This window comes from Dendrobates tinctorius, unplaced genomic scaffold (assembly GCF_039654945.1).
Source record: "Dendrobates tinctorius isolate UK_male_01 unplaced genomic scaffold, ASM3965494v1 ptg000322l, whole genome shotgun sequence".
NCBI classification, from domain to species: domain Eukaryota; kingdom Metazoa; phylum Chordata; class Amphibia; order Anura; family Dendrobatidae; genus Dendrobates; species Dendrobates tinctorius.
Genome location: NW_027361989.1, coordinates 930,029 through 951,410, shown reverse-complemented (window position 1 = coordinate 951,410; position 21,382 = coordinate 930,029). Strand labels below are relative to the sequence as shown.

At 45.4% G+C, this 21,382-nt stretch overlaps 2 protein-coding genes across 2 annotated transcripts in view; one reads left to right on the top strand and one right to left on the bottom strand.

Moving 5' to 3' along the window:
* The window catches only part of LOC141074009 (uncharacterized), a 65,505-nt gene that overhangs the window by 20,751 nt on the left and 23,372 nt on the right, over nucleotides 1-21,382 (bottom strand). The window lies entirely within an intron of this gene.
* LOC141074007 (uncharacterized) lies at nucleotides 8,370-18,790 on the top strand. The gene is made up of 3 exons (XM_073561523.1): nucleotides 8,370-8,466; nucleotides 8,665-8,755; nucleotides 15,896-18,790. The coding sequence occupies exon 3, from the start codon at nucleotides 16,045-16,047 to the stop codon at nucleotides 17,773-17,775; it is 1,731 nt and encodes a 576-aa protein (XP_073417624.1). The 5' UTR covers nucleotides 8,370-8,466; nucleotides 8,665-8,755; nucleotides 15,896-16,044; the 3' UTR covers nucleotides 17,776-18,790.

Sequence of the window (21,382 nt, the reverse complement as noted above, 5' to 3'; positions counted from 1 at the left end):
TGGTTTTTGCCCCCGGTGGTGGTGAGCGTCATTGCAGTCTAGTTTCTTTAGTTAAGTGCACATGATTATAATGCAGGTGATTGCTGGCTCTGCTATAAAAGAGTCACAGGTGTTGCAATCAGTGTTGGTGATAGTGTTCATTTCAACCATCCTTGGTGGAGGAAGGATTTAGAGCGAGGTCCTGGCAACACTGTCTTAGCCCTGGTGTGAAAGGAGTTATAGGGGATTTCCTTAGCTCTGACAGAGCTTGGAGGCAGCGATTCAGTAGGAGAGCTGCATGCTGGTGGTGGACTCTGTTGCCAGGAACAAGTGCACCAGAGTAAAGCTAAGTGGTGTTTCCCTGTTTGTGTTTTTCCTTAGTGTGTATTAGTACAGCGGGGGGGGCAGTGCCTGCACCACCCAGCTCCCTAGCAACTTATAGGTGTAGGGTGTGCTGGGGCGACAGGTTCCTGATCGGTGCCCGGTGCGGAACCGGTATAGGGAACTTTAGGGACACTGACTCAGGGGAGTGCAGGAGGTCTCCACGTCCCCCTTTCCCTTTCGCAGGGCCCACCGTTGAAACTGTTTCCCTCCCCCTTGTCTTGTTTTAGTTACCGGCCTGCGAGCCATGTCACACAGGACGGGTCCACGTGACAATTACATCATTCTTATCTATGGGAATAACAGATGGACAGAACTGGAGAGGTGAGGACTCTGGAAATGTCTAGTGATTTATTAATGTTTCTCTCCATTACCAGGATTACACAGTGGTGAAGAAGACCTCTAGTGATCGCTGTCAGGACCCTGTGTCTGAGGGATGTGGAAGACCCCTGAGCCCAATCATGGGGCCTGCACCTCACCCCCTGATCCATGAGGACATCAATCACCAGAAGAACCTAGACCTCATCTACAAGATGATTGAGCTGCTGACTGGAGAGGTGACACTGCTGGGAATGCTGGAACATTATTATTATTTATTTATAAAGTACCATTGGTTCCATGGTGCTGTACATGAGAAGGGGTTCCATACAAATTACAGATATCATTTACAGTAAGCAAACTATCAATGACCAACTGATACAGAGGGGAAAGGACCCTGTCCTTTCGGGCTTACATGCAACAGGATGGTGGTGAAGGAGTCAGTAGGTTGGGGGGGTTGCAGCAGCTCCAGTGATGGTGAGGTGATATCTCCGGTAGTGGTGAGGAGGCAGTGGGGATCATTGCAAGCTGTAGGCTTTCCTGAAGAGGTGGGTTGTCAGGTTCCGTCTGAAGGATCCGAGTGTGGATGATAGCCGGACGTGTTGTGGCAGGGAATTCCAGAGGATGGGGGCTATTCAGGAGAAGTCTTGGAGGCGGTTGGGTGAGGAGCGAATAAGTGTGGAGGAGAGAAGGAGGTCTTGGGAGGACCAGAGATTACGTGATGGAAGGTATCGGGAGATTAGATCAGAGATGTATGGCGGAGACAGGTTATAGATGGCCTTGTAGGTCAGTATTAGTAATTTGAATTGGATACGCTGAGGGAATGGGAGCCAGTGAAGAGATTTGCAGAGGGGAGAAGCGGAGGAGTAGCGAGGAGAGAGATGAATTAGTCAGGCGCAGAGTTAAGGATGGACTGGAGAGGTGCAAGGGTGTTAGCAGGGAAGCCACAGAAAAGGATGTTGCAGTAGTCAAGGCGGGAGATGATGAGGGCATGCACAAGTAGTTTAGTAGATTGAGGGTTCAGGAAGGGACGGATTCTGGAAATATTTGAGCTGGAGGCGAAAGGAGATGGAGAGAGTTTGAATGTGAGTTTTTTTTGGTTTGAAGAAAAGGGTAGAGTCAAGGGTTATTCTAAGGCAGCGGACCTCCAGTAGGGGGGAAAGCGTGATGTCAATTGTTATGGAAAGGTCGGGTAAGGAAGATCTGTGAGATGGGGGAAAGATGATTAGTTCAGATTTGTCCACGTTGAGTTTGAGGAAGCGAGAGGAGAAGGAGGATATAGGTGATAGACACTCCGGGATTCTGGAGAGCAGAGAGGTGATGTCTGGGCCAGAGAGGTAGATCTGAGTATCATCGGCATAAAGGTGGTACTGGAATCCGTGGGACTTTGAGTTGCCCCAGGCCAAGTGTATAGATTGAGAAGAGTAGGGGTCCTAGAACAGAGCCTTGGGGTACTCGAACAGAGAGAGGGTGGGATGAGGAGGTAGTGTGGGAGTGGGAGACGCTGAATGTGCGGTTGGAAAGGTATGAGGAATTCCAGGATAGGGCGAGGTCTTTGATGCTGAAGGAGGAGAGGATCTGTAGTAGGAGGCAGTGGTCAAATGTGTCGAAAGCAGAGGACAGATCTAGAAGGAGGAGTATAGAGTATTGTCCGTTAGCTTTGGCTGTAAGTAGGTCGTTGGTAATTTTGGTCAGGGCTGGCTGTCTCAGTGGAATGATGGTGGCGGAAGCCAGATTTTAGATTGTCAAAGAGCAAGTTAGATGAGAGGTGGAAGGAAAGTTCAGCGTGGACATGCTGCTCCAGGAGTTTAGAAGTGAATGGGAGCAGCGATATTGGGCGATAGCTGGACGTGGCTGTTGGATCGAGGGTTGGCTTTTTAAGGATAGGCGTGATTGTGGCATGTTTGAAAGCGGAAGGGAAGGTACCAGAAGTTAGTGATAGGTTGAAGAGGTGGGTTAGGGATGGGATAAGTGTGGTGGTGAGGTTGGGGAGGAGGTGAGATGGCAATAGGGTCAAGTGCACAAGTGGTGAGGTGTGATTTGGAGAGAAGATGAGCAAGCTCCCCTTCAGTGATGTTAGATAAGGAGGTTATGGGGTTTGGGCATTGGTCTGGTGTGCAAAAGGGTTGTGGTGGTTGAGCAATAAAGACTTGCCATGTTTGGTCTATCTTGTTTCTGAAGTGTGCGGCAAAGTCCTCGGCAGAGATGAGGGAGGTTGGAGGGGGCAGTGGTGGGCGGAGGAGGGAGTTAAAAGTATTCAACAACTGTTTGGGGTTGTGGGATAAGGAAGATACAAGGGATGTAAAGAAGGCCTGTTTAGCAGACGTGAGGGCAGATTTGAATGCGAGTGTTGCTTGTTTGAGTGCAGTGAAGTCGTCTTGCGAATGCGTTTTCTTCCAGCGCCGTTCAGCAATTCTGGATGCTTGCCAAAGCTTTTTAGTGGTGTTATTGTGCCAGGGTTGTCTATTGATTCGTCGCACTCTGTTATGCATGATAGGGGCGATCGAGTCGATGGCTGATGCAAGAGTGGCATTATAGAAAGTAGTGGCATTGTCAGTGTCATGGAGTAAAGATATGGAGGACAGTGGTAAAATAGAGTCAGAGTGTGTGCGAGTGTCTAGATGTGAGGTTTCTGCGGGGGTGCGCATGCTGCTGGACATGGGTGACAGGAGGAGGACAGGGATGAGAAAGTGCGTAGATGGTGGTCAGATAGAGGGAGAGGGGAGGTGGTGAAGTTAGAAAGAGCAGAGGCGGGTGAACACCAGGTCTAATGTATGTATGTCCGTCTGTGTGGGTGGCTGAGGAGGACCACTGAGTAAGTCCAAAAGATGAAGTAAGGGACAGGAGTTTGGAGGCTGCTGAATGGTGGGTGTCATTGGGGATGTTGAAGTCACCCATGATGATGGTGGAAATGTCAGCAGAGAGAAAGTGAAGGAGCCAGGTGGAGAATTGGTTAATGAAGGCAGTGGTCGGGCCTGGAGGTCGGTATATGACGGCCACTTGGAGGTTGGAGGGAGAGTGGACTTCAAAAGAGGGGACGATAAGGGAGGGTAGAGGTGGGATTGGGTTGAAGGTGCAGTTGGAAAAAGGAGAAGGCCCACTCCTCCCGCATGTCTGTTGCCAGGGCGAGGAGTGTGGGTGAAGTGGAAGCTGCCGTAACACAGCGCAGCAGGGGAGGCTGTGTCAGAGGGTGTCAGCCATTCTTCGGTGAGGTCAAGTAAGGAAAAATTATGAGAGGTAAAGAGGTCGTGAATCACATGGAGTTTATTGCAGACGGAGCGGGCATTCCAGAGTGATCCAGAGAGTGGGAGCAGGGTGGTGGGTGTCAAGGGCACGGATTTGAGGTGGGAAAGATTTCTGGTGTTTGTGTTGATTTGGGAACGATAGAAAGGGGTAATAATTGGAGGTATGGGCTGTTGGGGTCCAGGGTTGGAAGATATGTCGCCAGCAGTGAGGAGAAGCAGAAAGAGGGAGAGCATGTGGGAGAAGGAGGGTGGGTGGCTTGTTTTGTATTTTATTAGGAGAGCTCTGAGATCGAGGAGCAGGTCAGCAGAGGAGGTCAGGTGGGGAGGCAAGAGGGAAGAAGAGATTATTATTTGGTTAGCGGGTGCTGGGGTTTGCGGATAGCGAAAGAGAGTGAGGAGTAGTGGAGCCAAAACTGTTTGTGCGTATGTCAGCATGGTGAGAGTAATTTAGAAGGCAAAAGAAATTTAGAACATGTAAACGCAGCGGTTAGTCGTACCTTCTGGTCACTTCAGGCTCATTTCAGATGTTATCCTTAGAAGACATCCTTGGAATAACAGACCGAGGTCAGGCTGACCTCTTAAGCCCCCGTCACACACAGCGAGATCGCTAGCGAGGTCGCTGCTGTGTCACAAGTTTTGTGACGCAACAGCGATCTCATCAGCGATCTCGCTGTGTGTGACGTATCAGCGACCGCCCCCCCGCCGGGTATCGCTGATCGTGCTCGAATGCCCTGGACATTTTTTTTGATCGTTGGTCTCCCGCTGGCCAGCACGCATCACTGCGTGTGGCAGCGGGAGACGATCGATCAGCGAACTGGAGCTGGTATCCAAGGTAAACCGCTGGTAACAAGCGCGCGTGTCGCTTAGTTACCCGCTGTGTACCTTGGATACCAGCTCCCAGCGCCAGCACGCTGGTTTCCATGGTACACAGCGGGTAACTAAGCGACGCGCATGCTTGTTACCCCCGTGTCGCTGGTCCTGATAGCTGATGAGATCTGCCTGTTTGGCAGCTCACCAGCGATCATATAGCAACACACCAGCGATCCTGACAAGGTCATATCGTTGTCGGGATCGCTGGTGCGTCGCTATGTGTGACGGGAGCTTTAGTCTGAATTTATACTAACTTAACAGCACCTGAAAGGGCCCAGGTGTGATCAGAAAGTGAGGAGCAGTAGGGGGACTGGATGCAGACACAGGAGATGATTAATTAGAAGTCACAAGAGGAAATGCAAAGGGAGATAGTATTGCAGCCATAACACATACCAGTGATAGCAGACAGATACAGGGGTGATTGGGGTTCAGGAAAGATGGGTGATGATGGTTTTGCAGCCAGAACACATACCTGTGGATGAAGCAGATCGATTGTCAGAGTGATAGTAATAGTGAAGCATAGTAATAATAATAATGAAGCATCTATAGCAGGGAGTCATTTTCAGGCATATTTCAGATGTTATCCTTAGAACGACATCCTTGGAATGACAGACCGACATTATACAGTAACACTATGAAGAGATCGGGGGATGACGGTATCATTGTATGTGTCAGGTTCCTATAAGGTGTCAGGATGTCGCTGTCTATTTCTCCATGGAGGAGTGGGAGTATTTAGAAGGACACAGAGATCTGTACAAGAACGTCATAATGGAGGTTCCCCAGCCCCTCACATCTCCAGGTAATAGACAGGACTAAATACACACGGCCTATAATTATCTGTATGTAGAGAATGAATTCAGTCCCTGTATGTGTTTCCTCCAGATCTATCCAGTAAGAGGACAACACCAGAGAGATGTCCCCGTCCTCTTCTTCCACAGGACTGTAACCAAGAAGATCCCAATGTTCCTCAGGATCATCAGGTAGATGTAGAGAAGGTGTCAGGAGATCTCCCCTATGATGTGTAGACGGCTGTGAAGGTCTTGTGCTCAGTCTTGTTTTATCCCCCAGTATTATATGTTTTATACTTGTGTAATGAGAACGGTGGAGATGGCAGGATTACAGCTGACACCAGTGACCGGAGGTAAACTTTTTACCTCCGATCACAACTGAGCAGTCATGCTGTGTTCTGACAGCGTGGGAACCGCGGCTCTGTGACCGGCAGGGATGATTTTACCGCCTATCAGAAGGGCTACACCGGTGTTTACCACACTGCCACACAGCTTGGGAAACACCGGCTTTTGTGTTGTGCATGTTTGGCTATATTCTGCGATTAAATCAGCAAATATTGCAAATTCAGAGATCGTGAATCGAACATTGAAATATTCGCTCATCTCTCGCCATAATACTGTGTGAGGTGCTGTGGGGCCGTCATACTGTGTGGGAGACCTCATACTGAGCTACATGGCCACACAGGAGAACAATTTCCTTGTGATGAGTCAGAAAGTGAGAAATCCAGGCCTTTGGTCTATCTGATTGCCGTCCTCCTGAATTGATATGGTGTTGTGTGCCAGGAGGGAGACATCGGATAGTACGTTCTGAAGGAAAGCAAAGATATAATGGCAGTAAGAATTCGGATTCCAGGCAGGGAGCATAGCGGAGACACAGAGCAGGAAGAGGTCATTAGCTCAGGTTTGCTGCACTATTGTGGCTTATAGTAAAGGTTATGTACCGCCGCATGGAACCGGAAAGTTCCTGACTGCATAATGCAGAAGAAGCATTCGTAAAGTGTTGCACCTGCCATCTGATGTGTATACTTCTCATCAAGTTCTTGTTAAGTGAAGGAAAGTCTATTTTTGAACTTTGGTCTCCCTCATTCATCTCCATACCATCTGGTCTGGGCCTACTACGACAGCATGCAATCTGCAGAGTCGGGATATATGACTCTGCCAAATATATATTTAACGGGTGGTGTAGAAAATTGCTTTGGAAAGGCTTCTGGGATCGACTTTGAGATTGCCCCTTGCAGACCTGGGGGGCTGGACCCTCATCTGACCTTGTTATCCATGGGCACACCGCTGGTGAAGGTTCCGTCTCTTCCTGCTGCACGCGCCATCTACTTACTCTGTGGTGACGTCACCGCTACCCGGTGTTCGGGCGGTGTGGAGATTTCCTTCTGAACAGCATCTGCGTCCTGCCTTAGTGTTGCCCCTTGCTGACCGGGGGGTTTTCGCCCTCCTCTGCTCAAGTTAAGGCAGGGCACATCGCTGAAGTTTCTGTGGAGGACTGCTGCGGGTGCCATCTTCCTCCACCTTCAGTAATGTCCCCAGGCGCGACCAAACAGCGACGCGGGATTTCCGTTACAGACAGACAGAATTAGACGATTATATATAGCTGACCCGTGGAAGCGCTGTTAGGCCGTCGTCAGAGTTTGCTCACTCCTTTCTTCAGCCCCCTGGCCATGAAGTTTTACACTTTTGCTACAAATAAACTACGGACTTTCAAAATGGATCAGTGAGTGCTGCAGTCCTTACTTTCTTTGGTGAAATTATATATATAGATAGATATGTGAATGTATATATATATTTGGCAGAGTCATATCTTCCGACTCTGCAGATTGCTGCTGTCATTGTATTATTACACAGGATTCTTATGATGTTACATCGGCTCATCTTCTTCTCATTCAGGTCTCTACAATATCGGATCCTCTCAGTGAAGATCTTCTACAAAAGAGAATTTTCCTGATTTACCCATCAAGGATGGATATGGACAGAGACAAGATGGCGGAGAGGATGTTACACCTCACCCTAGAGATCCTCTTCCGTCTCACTGGAGAGGTGAGAGATTCTGATGACGTCACATTACATCATTCTTATCTATGGGAATAACAGATGGACAGAACTGGAGAGGTGAGGACTCTGGAAATGTCTGTAGTGAGATTTATTAATGTGTCTCTCCATAACCAGGATTACACAGTGGTGAAGAAGACCTCTAGTGATCGCTGTCAGGACCCTGTGTCTGAGGGATGGGGAAGACCCCTGAGCCCAATCACGGGACCTCCACCTCACCCCCTGATCCATGAGGACGTCAATGACCAGAAGATCCTAGAACTCATTTACAAGATGATGGAGCTGCTGACTGGAGAGGTGACACTGCTGGGAATGCTGGGACATTATACGTTAACAGTATTGTCAGAGTGATAGTAATAGTGAAGCATAGTAATAATAATAATGAAGTATCTATAGCAGGGAGTCATTTTCAGGCATATTTCAGATGTTATCCTTAGAATGACATCCTTGGAATGACAGACCGACATTATACAGTAACACTATGAAGGGATCGGGGGATGACGGTATCATTGTATGTGTCAGGTTCCTATAAGGTGTCAGGATGTCGCTGTCTATTTCTCCATGGAGGAGTGGGAGTATTTAGAAGGACACAGAGATCTGTACAAGAACGTCATAATGGAGGTTCCCCAGTCCCTCACATCACCAGGTAATAGACAGGACTAAATACACACGGCCTATAATTATCTGTATGTAGAGAATGAATTCAGTCCCTGTATGTGTTTCCTCCAGATCTATCCAGTAAGAGGACAACACCAGAGAGATGTCCCCGTCCTCTTCTTCCACAGGACTGTAACCAAGAAGATCCCAATGTTCCTCAGGATCATCAGGTAGATGGAGAGAAGGTGTCAGGAGATCTCCCCTATGATGTGTAGACGGCTGTGAAGGTCTTGTGCTCAGTCTTGTTTTATCCACCAGTATTATATGTTTTATACTTGTGTAATGAGAACGGTGGAGATGGCAGGATTAGAGCTGATCATAGATGGGACTTCTCCATCTGTCGGTGACTTTTACAATATTTGTTTCAGGGTGAAGATCTGACCCATATTAATACTACAGAGACATATGTGAGAGATGATGAGTGGTGTAAAGAGGAGATTCCCACATATGACTACCCAGGTGAGTAGTAACCACTGAATGCAGAGAAGTCACAGATTATTCTCAGTCACCGGCTGTGGCTGCTTTATCGGTGGTGTAGTCCAGCCGTATTACCATGTTACCATTTTGACTCTAGACCACAGCATTCTCCTCCACCCAAAACAGTTCAAATGACTTTGGGCATTGAAAGCCCTTTTCTATAGAACTTACCACCTGGAGGATCCTCCTACCCCCTGGGATTAGTGTGAAGGTGATCCCTTAAAGCGATATCTATATGATTACTTGTACCTGACCCAATATAGGCCGAGTGCGCGCTTAAAGAGTCACACCGAATACAGAGTTAGGCCGGAATCAAACTACCGTGTGATACAAGAAACACATGAGTCTCTCACATCAACATCCGGCGCTGCTGCCTGTACTCAGGACTGGAGCTGCGGCTGCATAGAAATACATGGCTGTTGATGCGAGAGACTCGTGCGAGTTTCTCGCATCACACACAGTAGTGTGATCCCGGCCTTACATGTCTTCTCTTTTCTCAGTAAAGGCTTGCACACAACTGAAGTTTATTCTCAAGACAAAGAGACAGGAATTAGCCATTCTCTCCTTCACATTAGGAGACGCTGACCGTTACCTGCCCAGATCTGTAACTATAAAGCCAAATGACAGCGTACGTAGAATGTGCTGACAAGATAGAAAATCACTTGAAGAAAAATCTTATGCTGGGCCTGTAAGAGAAAGTGGAGGGTAATGATGCTGTTGGCTTCCTAGATCCCTGAGATCTTATCGGATGAATCTTCTCTCCCTTCTGTGCTGCGGAATGTCTCATGGTCCCTACAAGACCAGGTCCAGTCTTTCTGGCCAATCTTTCCTTTTATGATTAACAACAGTAAGGCTGCGTTCACACATCGCGTTTTTTTCGCGGTGGTTTTTACCGTGCGATTTTGCCACGAAAAAACAGCATCCCATGCAATCCTATAGGATTCTGCAATGCTGTGCTAATGCTACGGGTTTTCCCGCGGCGGAATCGCTTCGCGGTAAAATCCGCAGCATGCTCATTAATTTGCGGAATCGCGGCGATTCCTCCCACATAGGAATGCATTGTTCTGCTTACTTTCCGCATGTGGCTGTGCCCACCATGCGAAAAGTAAGCAGAACATTTGCAGATGTTACCCACGGTCCGGAGGAGAGGAGACTGTCCTCCAGGCTCTGGGTACCATATCCTTGTAAAAAATAGAATTAAAATGAAAAAATCGTCGGGTTATATTCACCTTCCGGCGTCCCGCGCAGCGTCCCCAGGACTCAGCAATACACGCGGCAGCTCCCGTTCCCAGTAATGCATTGCGATGCCTTTGCTGACGTCACGTGTCGCGATCATGTAGCGATCTCACGAGACCGCGACCTCAAAGGTCATTGCCGCAATGCATCACTGGGAACGGGACCTGCCGGAGGATCGCGGAGGCCTGGGGATGCTGCGCGGGACGCCGGAAGGTGAATATGGCCTGATTTTTTATTAATTTTTTTACTTACTATTTTTAACATTAGATCTTTTACTATTGATGCCGCATAGGCAGCCTCAATAGTAAAACGTTGGTCACACTCGTCAAACACTATGTTAGACAAGTGTGACCAACCTGTCAATCAGTTCTCCAAGCGATGCTACAGATCGCTTGGAAAATGCTAGCATTCTGCAAGCTAATTATGCTTGCAAAACGCTAGTTTTTCCGCCGGAAAATTGCGGGAATTTAAATTTCCCACGGAATGGAATTCCGGAATTCTCGCGGTAACTTCCACGGGAGTTCCGCAACGTGTGAACATAACCTCACTGCACATTTAGGCTAAGTGTGAATTTCTGTAGAATAACAGCAGAGTTTCCCTTTATCCTGACTTTTCAATTTGTATTAAAACCAACTAACTTCCAGGAGGATTGTGATAATCTCCAGGACAAACATTCCACCTGTGCCATGATAGATCTCTAAGCTGTGCGTGGCTGAGGGCTGTAATATACATTTATTCCCGCCTGCAGGAGATGTGTTGGCTCCAGCCCTGGTTTCATGGATTCACTCCACGTCATACATTACATTGTTTTCCATCCTAAGGAATTCAGATTACTGCACAATCTCTCCTGAAATGGGGAGCAATATTATTTTCTCTAATCTTCTGGTCAGGATCCATAGTAGCTCCAATGATCCACCATAAATGAGGGCAACTCTGGTTTACTGTTGTGTAATCTGTATTTGTAGTTTTCAGTTAATGAGATTCTCGTGCTCTGGGGCGGGGCTGTGGGTGGGGTTGTGGGCGGGGCTTTATGTTATACTCTGATTACATATTCATCTGTATTGGCTTATGACAGGTCGCTGACCCCTCACTGACCTGCCCCCATTATTACATAATGCATATAATAGCATTGATGTTATTGTTGACTAGAGGTGTGCCCGATGTTATCGCATCGAGAGGGAAGTGTGTGTGTGTGTACATGTGGGTGTGTGTGTACATATGGGTGTGTGTGTCCCGCAGCTGCCTGGGCACCCACCTCCGTGCAGTCACAGCCAGCAGAAAAGAGGGTGGTTTGTGGCCTGTGCTGGAGTTGTGTGTGTGAGTACATGTGTGTATATGTGTGTATGTGAGTACGTGTGTGTGTATGTACATGGTGGGCAGGCAGCGGCGGGGGGTTCTAGCAGCGGCCAGCTGGCAAGAAAGACAGTGGCTTGCGGCCTGTGCAGGAGATGGGGTGCGGCGTCACCAGAGGGCGCCCGCACCCCATCTCCAGCACAGGCCGCAAGCTGCGGTCTTTCCTGCCGGCTGTGACAGAGGTGGGTGTGCAGGCAGCGGCGGGTCCGGTGGTGGCGGGAGGGTCCCGGCGGTATCCCACTGGTGGTACTGTGGAAGGGCCTGGTATCACCAGCAGGTGCCATATTGGAATACCCATCACTTTGGTATTCCAATATGGCGGTTGGCGTACTTCCGGTGCGGCGCGGTGGATTGTGGGATTTGAGGACATCCAGACGGAAGTGGATGACAGACAATTTAAGGTAAATATATATATAGATAATGCCTATAATACTGTGGCTATTGTGAGGCTTAGAAAAAAAATTACATCCAGTAAAATGTCACCAGCGGCGCTTGTCCAGTAGCCTCTATCTCTTACTTATAGATGCTACTGTGCAGGCGCAGCCATCGCCGGTGACATTTTGCTGGATGTAATTTTTTTTCTTAGCCTCACAATAGCCACAATATTATGGGCATTATCACCAATAATATCAATGCTATTATATGCATTATGTAATAATGGGGGCAGGTCAGTGAGGGGTCAGCGACCTGTCATAGGCCAATACAGATGAATATGTAATCAGAGCACCACATAAAGCCCCGCCCACAGCCCCGCCCCAGAGCACCGACCCAGAGCAAGAGAATGTCATTAACTGAAAACTACAAATACAGATTACACAACAACCACAAGACGCATTTCATCACCAGGTATCATTGTAATCAGTATAACGGCGCCGACCTGACAGTGTCTGTAGGTTACTGAGCACAATCCGGCTGACAGGTTCCCTTTAAGACGTCTCCGCTCTGCACTATTATACACAGTTCTCTATAAATGTGTAATATTTCTCCATGAAACTCATCTGACAGAAAATATTGGAGCTTACGATAGTTTAGATTGTGACGTCACCGAGCCCCATACTCTAATTACCCCAGAGAGGTTTCACCACTAGCTGCTCATTTATTACTGATGGAGACTGTGGAGTTTGATCATTTCAGTAGATGTTATTGTCTATAGTCACAGTGTTTGATTACAGTAGTGTCCAAAATCCTCTGATTTAACCTCTTCCTGCAGCCAGATTTGTGTTCTTTATCAGGCCCCATTATTAATATCTGACGTGTGTCACTTTATGTGGTGATAAATTATTCACAAAGGATAATAGAAAACAAATGGATCTTACAAATTATTTTCCAGCTTCGCACTATACCCTACATACGGTTGTACACTACTGTCTGGGCACATGGCAGTGTTCAGAAGGGAAGGAGCGCCATTTAGCTATTTGAATGCAGATCTAGCTGGAATAGTTTGCAGACACAATGTATTGGGAGCATTGTTCGTGGTCACCTGGCAGCTCAAAAGATGTCCCCCATGAACATGCTTGGCTCTATCTCCTCTGCTTTCCATATCCCAAGGATTGCCTTGCTCATCGCCCTTTAACACCCTCACATGGAATCTGGACTTACACAGGGACCCCTTGGCTTGGACCATGGTGTTACCTGCTATTCTGTGGTGTTAGATGGCTATTCTGTGGTGTTAGATGTCCACCATGAACCTGCTTGGCACTTTCTTCTCTACTTTCCATATCCCAAGGATTGCCTTGCTCATCGCCCTTTAAGGCTGTTACATGAATCTGGACTTACACTGGGACCCCTAGGCTTGTACCATGTTGTTACCTGCTATTCTGTGGTGTTAGATGGCAAGCAGAATAGTCAGGTAGCTGGGTCAGAACCAGAAGGACAGAATCAGAAGACACAAGAGTAGTCAGTAAACGGGCCACGGTCACAGCAGGAGACAAACACACAAGCCGGAAGCTGAGCACAGAGGACTGAACCAGAGGAGAACAGCGCTGTATCTGGCAGATTCCGGCCATGTGCTTTGCGCTTTAGTAGGGTGTGGTACTTTCCAATTGGCTGAAGAAGGGAGCAGATTACTCCAGCTGGACAGCAGGAACAGATCCCAGATGAGATTGGACACACCATATGCAGAAGCCCTAATATAACTAAATGACAGAAAACCAGAATAGTAGAAATCCCCATAAAGTGATTCCATGTTATTAATTAATTCACTGAAGGTTATAATCTCTACACACGGGGTCAAAATTGTTGGTACCCCTCGTTTAATGACAGAAAAACCCACAATGGTCACAGAAATAACTTAAATCTGACAAAAGTAATAATAAATAAAAAATCTATGAAAATGAACAAATGAAAGTCAGACATTGCTTTTCTTTTCCAACAGTTTATTGAGTTTTTAAATTTAAAGTGTAGGGAGGGACGGAGAAGGAAGGGCAGGGAGGGGGGGAAGGAACGAGGAAAGAGGGAAGGAAAGGGGAAGGAGAACTCAAAACAGATCATACATAGACATTGCTTTTCAGCCATGCTTCTACAGAATGTGTAAATCGCAGTGTGTCCACTAATTTGCATCACAGGTGTCTACAATCCTGGAATCCGTGAGTGGCCTGTATAGAGGCTACAGATACTCCCTGTGCTGTGTGGTGACATGGTGCGTATCACACTCAACATGGACCAGAGAAAGCGAAGGAAAGAGTTGTCTCAGAAGATTAGAAAGAAAATTATACACAAACATGTTACAGGTAAAAGTTATAAGACCATCTCCAAGCAGCTTCATGTTCCTGTGACTAAAGTTGCACATATTATTCAGAAATTTAATATCCATTGGACTGTAGCCACCCTCCATGGACATGACCATATGAGGAAAATTGATGACAAACCAAAGAGACAGATAATACGAATGGTAACAGAGCCCAGAAAAATTTCTAAACAGATTAAAGGTGAACTTCAAGCTGAAGGAACATCAGTGTCAGATCCCACCATCTGTCGTATGAGCCAAAGTCGTCTTCATGGGAGATGACCAAGGAGGACACCATTGTTGAAAAAAAAATCATAAAAAAACAGACTGGAATTTGCCAAACTACATGTTGACAAGCTACAAATCTTCTGGGAGAATTTCCTATAGACAGATGAGATAAAAATGGAACTTTCTGGCAAGGCACATCAGCTCTATGTTCTCAGATGGAAAAATGAAGCATATCACAAAAAGAACACTGTCCCTGCTGTGAAACATGGAGGAGGCTCTGTTACGTTCTGGGGCTGCTTTGCTCTATCTGGCACAGGGTGTCTAGAATCTGTGCAGGGTACAATGAAATCTCAAGACTATCAAGGGATTCTAGAGAGAAATGTGCTGCCCAATGTCAGAAAGCTTGATCTCAGTCGCAGATCATGGATCTAGCAGCAGGATAATGACACACAATACTGGGCTAAAAAGACGCAAGAATGGCAAAGAGGAAAATATTGGACTATTCTGAAGTGGCCATTTATGAGCCCTGACCTAAATCCTAATGAGCATCTTTGAAAAGAGCTGAAACATGCCGTCTGTAAAAGGCAACCTACAAACACGAGACAACTGGGGCAGTTGCTCTTGAAGAGTGGGCCAAAATACATGTCGAGAGGAGCAGAAGTCTCATTGACAGTTACAGAAATCGTTTGATTGCCATGATTGCCTCAAAAGGTTGTGCAACAAAATATTTTAGTTAAGGGTGCCATCATTTCTGTCCAGGCCTATTTCATGAGTTTTACTTTTTTAAATTCTGTGGAAGCATGGCTGAAAAGCAATGTCAGACTTTCATTTGTTAATTTTCATAGATTTTTGATTTATTATTACTTTTGTAGGATTCAAGTTATTTCTGTGACCATTGTGGGTTTATCTGTCAGTAAACGAGGGGTACCAACAATTTTGACCACATGTCTAGGAGGAGTGAATATTTTGACTCCACAGCAACTTTCTGGAAATTAACACGTAGTGGATGTTGGAGAGTGAAAATTACACATTTGCCATTTTATTACCCAACACATAGTGCCCAGATTGTGCTCCAGGAGACACACACCACAAATTAAGTGGGTTCCTCTCACTATAATATTGCTAAATACAGGGATCCTAAATGTTGTTTGCGCACACTGCAAGACTCAGAAGTGAGAGCGGATTTTGCTGGATTGGTTTATGGAAACCTTGTTGCTTTTCAACAGCCTTTGAGCCACTAATAGTGCGGGAACCTCTGTTTTTCCATTGACAGATGATGGACCTGAGTGGGGACTTGTTTTTTTGTGAGATGAGAATTGGTATTATTTTCACCTACATAACATTGATTGGTTTCTTTTTATTTGATATTTGGGAGGCAGAATGAACCAACAGTTGAACACCGCACACTACTGGCTCATCCAACAAGGTTTTCTATTAGACTGTGAATTGTCATTGTCTTGGCAAATAATTAAAGTTCTTTACATAAACTGTCCATAAAAATGGCAAGCTAAGTAGAAATGTTCAAAAATATAAAACTCAAGGATATTTCATAAATAAATAATTGTTTTTTATCTTAGCAGATGACTGTACCAGGAGATCAGAGGGACAGCTGACATCTTCAATTTTTAAATCTGATAATCTTGAGATCCTACAAGATACAACTGAAGTGAATGCCATTACTCCTGATATATCATCATCTATTCACAGCAAAGATCTGTCATCTGATCCTATGAAACAGGTCCCATCTTCTGATTCATTACTGACTACTATGGAAAATCAAAGTCACAAAAGAGGCATTAAAAAACAAACTGTTCCTAAAGCAAAGAAGTCATTCTCATGTTCAGAATGTGGGAAATGTTTTACATGGAAATCGCATTTTGTTACTCACCAGAGAACTCACACAGGGGAGAAGCCTTTTTCCTGTTCAGAATGTGGGAAATGTTTTAACCAGAAATCAAATTTGGTTAATCACCATAGAACTCACACAGGGCAGAAGCCTTTTTCCTGTTCAGAATGTGGGAAATGTTTTAACCAGAAATCAGATTTGGTTAATCACCATAGAACTCACACAGGGGAGAAGCGTTTTTCCTGTTCAGAATGTGGGAAATGTTTTAACCAGAAATCAGATTTGGTTAATCACCATAAAACTCACACAGGGGAGAAGCCTTTTTGCTGTTCAGAATGTGGGAAATGTTTTGCACATAAATCACATTTTGTTAGACACCAGAGAATTCACACAGGGGAGAAGCCTTTTTCCTGTTCAGAATGTGGGAAATGTTTTAACAGGAAATCACAATTGGTTTATCACCATAGAACTCACACAGGGGAGAAGCCTTTTTCCTGTTCAGAATGTGGGAAATGTTTTAACCTGAAATCTGTTTTGGTTAATCACCATAAAACTCACACAGGGGAGAAGCCTTTTTGCTGTTCAGAATGTGGGAAATGTTTTGCACATAAATCACATTTTGTTAGACACCAGAAAATTCACACAGTGGAGAAGCCTTTTTCATGTTCAGAATGTGGGAAATGTTTTAACCAGAAATCAGATTTGGATAGTCACCATAGAACTCACACAGGGGTGAAGCGTTTTTCCTGTTCAGAATGTGGGAAATGTTTTAACCAGAAATCAGATTTGGTTAATCACCATAGAACTCACACAGGGGAGAAGCCTTTTTCCTGTTCAGAATGTGGGAAATGTTTTATACAGAAATCAAATTTTGTTACTCACCAGAGAACTCACACAGGAGAGAAGCCTTTTTGCTGTTCAGAATGTGGGAAATGTTATGCACATAAATCACACTTTGTTAAACACCAGAGAACTCACACAGGGGAGAAGCCTTTTTCATGTTCAGAATGTGGGAAATGTTTTAACCAGAAATCAGATTTGGTTAATCACCATAGAACTCACATAGGGGGGAAGCGTTTTTCCTGTTCAGAATGTGGGAAATATTTTGCACGTAAATCACTGCTTGTTACTCACCATAGAACTCACACAGGGGAGAAGCCTTTTTCCTGTTCAGAATGTGGGAAATGTTTTGCACATAAATCACTTTTTGTTAGACACCAGAGAACTCACACAGGGGAGAAGCCTTTTTCCTGTTCAGAATGTGGGAAATGTTTTAACTGGAAATCACAATTGGTTTACCACCATAGCACTCACACAGGGGAGAAGCCTTTTTCCTGTTCAGAATGTGGGAAATGTTTTATCCAGAAATCAGATTTGGTTAATCACCATAAAACTCACACAGGGGAGAAGCCTTTTTGCTGTTCAGAATGTGGGAAATGTTTTGCACATAAATCATATTTTGTTAGACACCAGAAAATTCACACAGGGGAGAAGCCTTTTTCATGTTCAGAATGTGGGAAATGCTTTTGCACTAAATCAGAGTGTGTTAGGCACCAGAGAACTCACCCAAGGGGAGAAACCTTTTTCATGTTCAGAACGTGTAACAATTTTTAACCAGAAAGGGAGTCTTGTTCCACACCAAATAACACACAGGGGAGAAGCCTTTTTCCTGTTCATAATCTGGGAAATATTTTAACCGGAAAGCATTTCTTGTTAGACATCAGAGAAGTCACACAGGGGAGAAGCCTTTTTTATTTTCTTAATGTGGGAAATATTTTACTTGGAAATCAGCTGTTAATAAACATCAGAAACGTCACATAGGGGAGAAGCCTTTTTTATGTTCATAATGTTGGAATAGTTTTAACCAAACTTGAATTTTTTTAAATGGGCTGTCTCTTGTCATTCCTCATGTTTGCTGACAAAGGGATAAAACAAAATTTTATTAATTCCAAATGTAAAACTATACCCATAATTCACCCCCTGAATATTAGTCAGTAGGTGACTAAGAGAAAAAAACATATACCCCACATTTCAGTATATAGGGTGAGGTGATGTATACACACTCACTCTCCAAGCCTCTTATTTCTACGTGTTTCATTGTGATCACCAAAGGCGTCATCAGGTGACTATTTAATATTGATCTATATTCAAGCGAGACTGGACAAAAAAAAATTAAAATCGTGTATCATGTTTTCCAAAACAGAAAACTAGCCACATATTGGCAGATCCCAGACTTCAAACTATATACTTCATAGTTTTTACATCACGAGGGACACGGATCTATCATTCTACAGGAAACAACCTAGGGGTCTTCAGCCTCGGTTGGAAGAATACAGATCTGCTCCATTGACTATCGTTGAACCATGGATACGTTTGGAGAAGCCAGGTTGTGATCCTCGGATCAACTGGCCTTGTACCTTGTATGGACTGAATGGATTGTCATCTTCCTACACTTGTCGTTACCTCCTCTCTGTGTGTGCCACAGGTGGGGTAGCGACCCTGGGAGCGAATCAGCGGAAGAGTGAGACTCTGTAATGTGCACTCTGTTGGGTATGTTGCTGGGACTGTTCTTTGTGTTATCTGCCTGTTGTGTGGTTCAGTAAAGCATTGCCACACTGTTTTACCCTCACTGTGTGTTGTCTGAGTAGCGTGATGCCCATGTTAAAGGGAGAGCCGGTGCTCGGTGGGACGATCCCTGATTCATGTGGTTTCAGCCAGCGGACCGCAGCACCCGCTGACCACCCCATGTCTTCACAGGCATGCTTCAATAGTCTCAATGTGAGGCTAGAAGCTGCTATAACCCGATCGGCTCTGCTACATACAGGCAATGATCAGATCACCTTTATGTAGCAGAGTTGCTCACTTGCTATGAGCGCCAACCACTGGGCAGCGCTCATAGGATCCGGCAGTGACAACCATAGAGGTCGGCTGGAGACTTCTGGTTGTCATGCCAACTCATCGGTGACCCGCGCTCATGTGACAGGGTCACCGATGTGCGGGATTTCTGGCCCATCATGTGCGAGAAAAGATGTAGGCTCAGCGCCGGTGCCCACATCAAAAGGACGGAGTCCGACATCAGTGTACATTTACACCCGATGTCACAAAGGGGTTAAAGGGGATTGTTTTTACAGACAGAAGTGGTAATCAATCATGTATACATACAAATAACTACAAAAATACACAGCTTCTAATGTTAAATAGTATAGAGTTAAGACAAGAAAATATAATTTGGGTAAATATAATTTGTGCAAAATATAATTTAAAACACAGCAAAGAGGCAGAGATGCTGACCTGCCCAGACCTCCAAACAAATGCACTGTCAGGGTGAGTGGGCCCATATAGTTTTTTTTAAATCAGATAAATTTTTATTTAACCAAATTTAAGGTACAAAACAAAAGAACAAAAATCGCAATGAGAACAGCATTAACAATGGACATTAGTTTCAGAAATTCCTTTCCCCTCCCCCCATTACATACAAGAGCAGCAAATAATGCATGGTGTAACCTAAGTTCAGGGTCATCTTCTCTCCACCCAAGGTGTCCACAGTGTCTCAGATGTTCTTTTGCCTTTTCTCTTAATGTAAATGTTTTTTTCCGTATTCACAATATAGTCAGATTGTCTGAAAAATTCCCTCAGTGTCGGCGGATCTTCATTTATCCAGTGTCTGGCGATCAGTTTTTGCGCAATATATAATAATCTAGCTAGAGCCACCTTATATTTATTATGTACCTGGACCTCCTCCACATATCCCAGTATACACACCACAGGATCCCTCTCAATCCTACAACCATACGCGCCTCCTATGGCATTACGCACCGCCGTCCAATATGGGTTCAGATTTGGACACTGCCATAACATATAGAGAACTCCAGCCCCCTCCATTCGGCACCGAGGACACTCAGAAGTCTGTCTCAGACCCGCTCTATACAGCCATCCAGGAGTCCTATATACTCTATGGAGTACATATATCTGCGAGAGTCTGCCCGGTTCACTCAGCGATAATTGGGGTATATATTCCATAATCACTTCCCATTTATCTTCCTCTATCCTACCCAACTCCTCCCATTTCCCCTGTGCTCTAATAGGATAATTATTTAAAAAAGTATGCATTAGATCCTTATAAATGCCCGACACTACCCCTTTTGTTCCCCCCTCTGCACAGACATAATCAATATATCCTTGTGAATCTCCATATTCATCGTCCTACTCTGCGTACCATAAGCATGCCTACACTGCCCATATTGAAATCTGCAGACCTCCCGTAGCCCATAATCTTCCTGGAACTTTCCAAACGGCACCAGTCTCTGCGCGTCCTGCACCTGAACCATGTACTGTATTCCCAGTCTCGTGCAATTTTTAAATTCTCCCATTTTAACAAATTCTGGTAGAGTCTCATTTTGCCATATCGGGGAAAAATTTGTCAAGTGTTCCAAACCCCTAATCTTTTTAATTGCCTCCCAGACTTTATGTATCAGCGCTAAAGTAGGATACATCAAACCCAACTTCCTAAACCTTCCTGCCTCCAACCCCTGAACCAAGGGATCCCTCCCCGTCACCTGGACCAAGACCCTTTGTATTGAACCAGCCCCAGACACATCCCTCCACCCCCTCATCTGTTGGCCCTGAGCAGCTAAGTAATAAATCCAAGGGTTCGGAAGCGCCAGTCCCCCTCCATCCTTGGGCCTCTGTAATATCTCCAGTCTGATCCTTGGCTGCTATTTTCCCACACAAGATCCCTAAATATAGAGTAAATAGCACGAAACCACCGCTTAGGGAACCAGATAGGGGCATTGTGCAAGGCGTATAGCAGTTGGGGCATCAAAATCATCTTAATCAGATTAATTCTTCCCACTACTGAAAGATACAGTTTACACCACACCCCTACTTTACTCCCAAACTTACTCAGCAGTGGAATCAGATTCAAATCTGCATAGCTCGAAATCAGAAGTGTCACCTGAATGCCCAGGTATTTAAACTGTCACACCACTGCCAACCTACTACCCTCCCCCGACACTGGCAAATCAACAACACAATCATCTACAGCCATGACAGTGGATTTTTCCCAGTTAATTTCTAATCCCGATATAGACCCAAATGTTTTAATAATTTCCATTGCTCTCAACAACGACTCTCCGGAATCCTCCAAATAAAGCAACACATCATCTGCATACAGTGATACTTTTTCTTCTACCAAGCCATATCTGAACCCTTTAACCGAAGC